The 4,416-nt window shown below is 43.0% G+C and overlaps 1 protein-coding gene across 1 annotated transcript; it reads left to right on the forward strand.

Moving 5' to 3' along the window:
- The first annotated feature begins 1,329 nt into the window (after nucleotides 1–1,329).
- On the forward strand, nucleotides 1,330–1,955 carry LOC125532280 (histone H2B.4). The gene has a single exon (XM_048696399.1). It carries the CDS (start codon nucleotides 1,409–1,411, stop codon nucleotides 1,814–1,816), a length of 408 nt encoding a protein of 135 aa, XP_048552356.1. The 5' UTR covers nucleotides 1,330–1,408; the 3' UTR covers nucleotides 1,817–1,955.
- The last annotated feature ends 2,461 nt before the right edge of the window (nucleotides 1,956–4,416 follow it).

Consider the following 4,416-nt stretch of genomic DNA (forward strand, 5'->3'; position numbering starts at 1 on the left):
TTTTGGCATTGATTTGCCGCGAGAAACGAGGCGATGAGGACGATGAAGCGGCGAGAAACGAGCCGAGCCGAGTCGCTGGCAAGGAGGGCCCGCGGCTCTTTCGTGCCAAAAACGATTCGCCCGGCGCCCCCGAGTGCCCCCCAGCGCGCCGGGTTCGGGTTGGGTCCGCCAACGCCAATTTCGGCCCAAGCCGGCGAAAATTGGGCCCTTGGGGGCGCGACTGGGCTGATTTTTTGGCGCCGACGGCCGAAAAGTCGCATGGGGGGCCTTGTTGGGGGCGCGGCTGGAGATGCTCTTACCTTGTTGAATCGAGACTGGTGCTAAGAAATGTGTACATTGCACAACTGCTTCTAGTCACTCTGTGCATTCGGTTTACATGGTTCGGTTTATACGTTTTTTCGGTTTGTATGGTATTAATACTTCGTTAAATATGGTTTGAGATTAAAATATGGTTCGGTTTTGCTACACACCAAATTATTTCGATATGGTTTCTGTATATACCATAATAACCAAAGTTGTCGCGAATTTAAGAATGACATAGTAATAATTTACAATTTTATAACTCAATACACGTACTATTTTACACAAATAATATATAACTATATATGTAAGGATATATGCATGCATGAATTCATACCTTGGTGGTTATGGACGTGCTTAACATTTTCTTAGAGAAAAATGACTATGTTACACGAAAAATGTACGTGCTTATTAGGCCATCTGGCTCATGTACAAGAAAAATGACAACTCATACGGTTGTTCGCCTCAAGAAATATAAACATTAGTTTTACTACGGTTTATTCTGTGAACCGTTTGATTTTTTGGTATGTACCATAAACCCAAAGTTCAAAATGGTATGAAAAGTCCATACCATATCGAAACCAGAAAACCATAAAATTGATTTGGTTCGGTTATTTTTCAGTATAGTTTTTCGTTTCGGTTTCAAATTGCAACAGCTTCTAGGACCTACGTACGTGACTACAGACTACAACATCCCTCCCGAATTAGTGACGGAGTATTTTCTATCATTGCTCACGCTCACATCCCTTGCTCAAAACAAAGTACTACTATCACTGGCAGCTGGGACCCGAGCGGGGTAACCTCCAAACTTTCGAAGTTCCCGCCACAGAGAAGTCGGCTGGGTCCTCCTCCAACTGCTACAGGTCATTTTCGCCACGTCACCGATCCGCGTCAAAAGAGCATCCGGTCCGTCCATTCGAAAAAGCTGCGAACGGCTGATATGCCTTCACGTCACCGATCCGAGGCGCCCACCGCTCCACCAATCAGCGCCACTTCGTCGTCACTCCTATAAAGAGTCCGGCCAATCCCGCTTCCAATCCATCGCCCCTGTCTCTCTACTACTCCACCCCAGCCAAACTTCGAAGAAGCAGCAGTCGCCGCAGCATCCATGGCCCCCAAGGCTGCCGAGAAGAAGCCGGTGGAGAAGACCCCCGCGGGCAAGAAGCCCAAGGCGGAGAAGAAGGTGCCGGCGTCCAAGGAGGGTGGCGACAAGAAGGGGAAGAAGAAGGCCAAGAAGAGCGTGGAGACGTACAAGATCTACATCTTCAAGGTGCTCAAGCAGGTTCACCCCGACATCGGCATCTCCTCCAAGGCCATGTCCATCATGAACTCCTTCATCAACGACATCTTCGAGAAGCTCGCTGGCGAGTCCGCCAAGCTCGCGAGGTACAACAAGAAGCCCACCATCACTTCCCGCGAGATCCAGACCTCCGTCCGCCTCGTCCTCCCCGGCGAGCTCGCCAAGCACGCCGTCTCCGAGGGCACTAAGGCTGTCACCAAGTTCACCTCGTCCTAGGCTCCTCCTGCATTAGTTCTAGTGTTTATTTCCTCTCCCTCGTCTGATGAATTCTGTAGCTAGCTGTGTGTGTTCTGACAGCGTCATGCTGTAACAATGGTGCTGCCTGAATAAATAGTCATGTTGCTGCTTGAATGGACGACCGTCGCCTTGGATTCTTGTTTCCAACGTGTTTATTCAGTTTCATCTTGGGCTTAAAGCCAGGAAGATGGTTTTGCGTCTCTGAAAGTATTGCACAAATGCTTCTCTGAAACAAATAGTTTGATCCTTCTTGAGAATGGAGCTCCACTCGTGTAGTAAAGAAAGTATGACCAGCCTTTTACTGCGGTGAAACTAATTTCATAGGCGTGTAAGCTGTGTTTGTGTGCGTGGCAAACTTCATTAACCACGTTTTGCTACTTCAGGAAACTTAAAGCTTGCATTCGAAATTGATGCTGATAATTGACCACATTCAAATCAAGGATCTGAAATGGTTTGGATCTCCCGGCAATTTTTCTTTGAAATTTCACCGGGGGAGATTTTTTCCCACCTGAATTTTTTATCTTTAACAGGGACGAAAACCCAGATTAACAGGGGACCTAGCAAGAGGGCGGTAGGGGCAGGTAGGCAAGAACACAAGACTAGGCAGCCAACTTTTCAAATAATCAGGTAAGCGTGCAGTTTCCGTAAACAAAGAGTAACCAGATAACCCGTTTGTTTCAGATAATCAGATGTAAAGCTGCTGCAGCAGTGATTTGATTCGGAAGATATAAACAGATAATCCATTTGTTTGATACGCATGTACACCTACACATTTGATTTGATTGGGAAGATATAAAGTGTGCCTCACCATCAAATTAACCTACTTTTGTGACGATTTCCCTTTATAAAATATATAAGTTCAACACATTATATATAGTCTAGCGACCAAAAACTAAGCCTCGATCGTTGGGTGAGCTGTTGAATTTTTATCCCATGGTTGAACAACCACAAATCTGATCCTCATTGAAAGCGTGAGTGAAAACTCATGCATGTGCACCGTGGGATCTTTGTCTGACGAATTCTGCAGTTAGCTGTGTTCTGACAGTGTCATCTTGTAACAATGTTTCTGCTTGCGGGTTTGTGGCTGTTCTTCGGTCTGATTGAATAGTCGAGTTCACCTCATCCTAGTCTTCTCGTCTAAAGAGGTGAGCTGTAGTTAGATGTGTTCTGAAACTGTCATCTTGTAACTTTGAGCTGATAGTGGCTGTTATTCAGTCTGAATAAATAGTCATGTTGCTGCTTGAATGGACAAAGTCGCGTGCTTTACTGTCACCTTGGATTCTTGCTTCTGACATTCTCATTCAGTTTCTCCTGGTCTTGAAGCCAGGAAGATGTTTTTGCGCCTCTTGTATTTGGTCTGATTCTTGTGCAGATACAACCTCTTAAATTGTACGTACTACAGAGGTTGCTCTGCTTCTTAACCTGGACTTAGTTTTTGAATTATTTACTTGTCCCTGTTAGAGACTGTACAAATCTCTAATGTTTTACAGGTAACCCATTTGTTTCACATCAAATGTAAAACCTTTGGAGCAGTAATTAGTAAGTTTGATGCGCAGATTGGGAAGATGTTAAGTATGGGCCTGATTACCAAATTCTCCTATTTTTTAGATGATTTTTCTGAGCCTATTTATAAACAAGTTCAACGCATACTTAAAAATAGGAAAAATACAAGTTCACTGCATATAAAAAAATTTCATGGACATTGTTTCAATTCTCTAGTTTTTTAAAGTTCATGAACATTTTTTGAATATGCAAACATTGTTCAAACTCATGTACATTTTTTGAATATGCCAACATTTTTCTTAATACGTGAACATTTTAAGTTTTCTCAAACATTTTTTCAAAACCATGAACATTTTTTTTCTGAATTCACAATCATTTTATGATTTCGGGGATTTTTTTTCAAAATTCGCAATTATTTAGAATTTTTGAACTTTTATGAAATCTTGAATCATTTTTAAAAAGCAAAAAAGGGAAAAGTAAACAAATAAAAAATAGGGGGTGTCTGGCCCCGCCCATTGGCCGGCCGAACAGGGCTCGCGCGGGGTGAGTGCGTTTTTCCGCGACATCCAACGCCCAGGTCGCCAAATAGGAGCTCCCATCGACCAATCTATCTTTCCTGAGATGAAATGCGGCCTCTCAAACTAAATCACTATTTTATTTAGACTATTTTGTGCTATTGAATAATTATACTCCCTCCGATGCATATTACTTGTCGCTCAAAGAGATATATCTAGATGTATTTCAGTGCTAAATATATCTGTTTGAGTGACAAGTAATACAGATAGGAGGTAGTATTATAGTGAGTATTGTGTGCATATGCATCAGTTCATCAATCAATTTTTTAGGTAAGATATATAGTAGGCTAGTTAATCAAGTTGCCACTCACGAAGATTTCCAAGATAGTTGCTAGTTTAAAATTCAGGTTCAATATTTTTTATTTTGGTATTACTAGCAAAAAGGCCCGTGCGTTGCAACGGAACAATGCCACACACCTTAGCCTTGATAATAATGCCTCAAGACATTCCCTCTCAGTATCATGAGCTTCTATCTGGCAGCGCCCATGAGGGAGAGCATAG

This window comes from Triticum urartu, unplaced genomic scaffold, assembly GCF_003073215.2.
Source record: "Triticum urartu cultivar G1812 unplaced genomic scaffold, Tu2.1 TuUngrouped_contig_9565, whole genome shotgun sequence".
Classification (NCBI taxonomy): domain Eukaryota; kingdom Viridiplantae; phylum Streptophyta; class Magnoliopsida; order Poales; family Poaceae; genus Triticum; species Triticum urartu.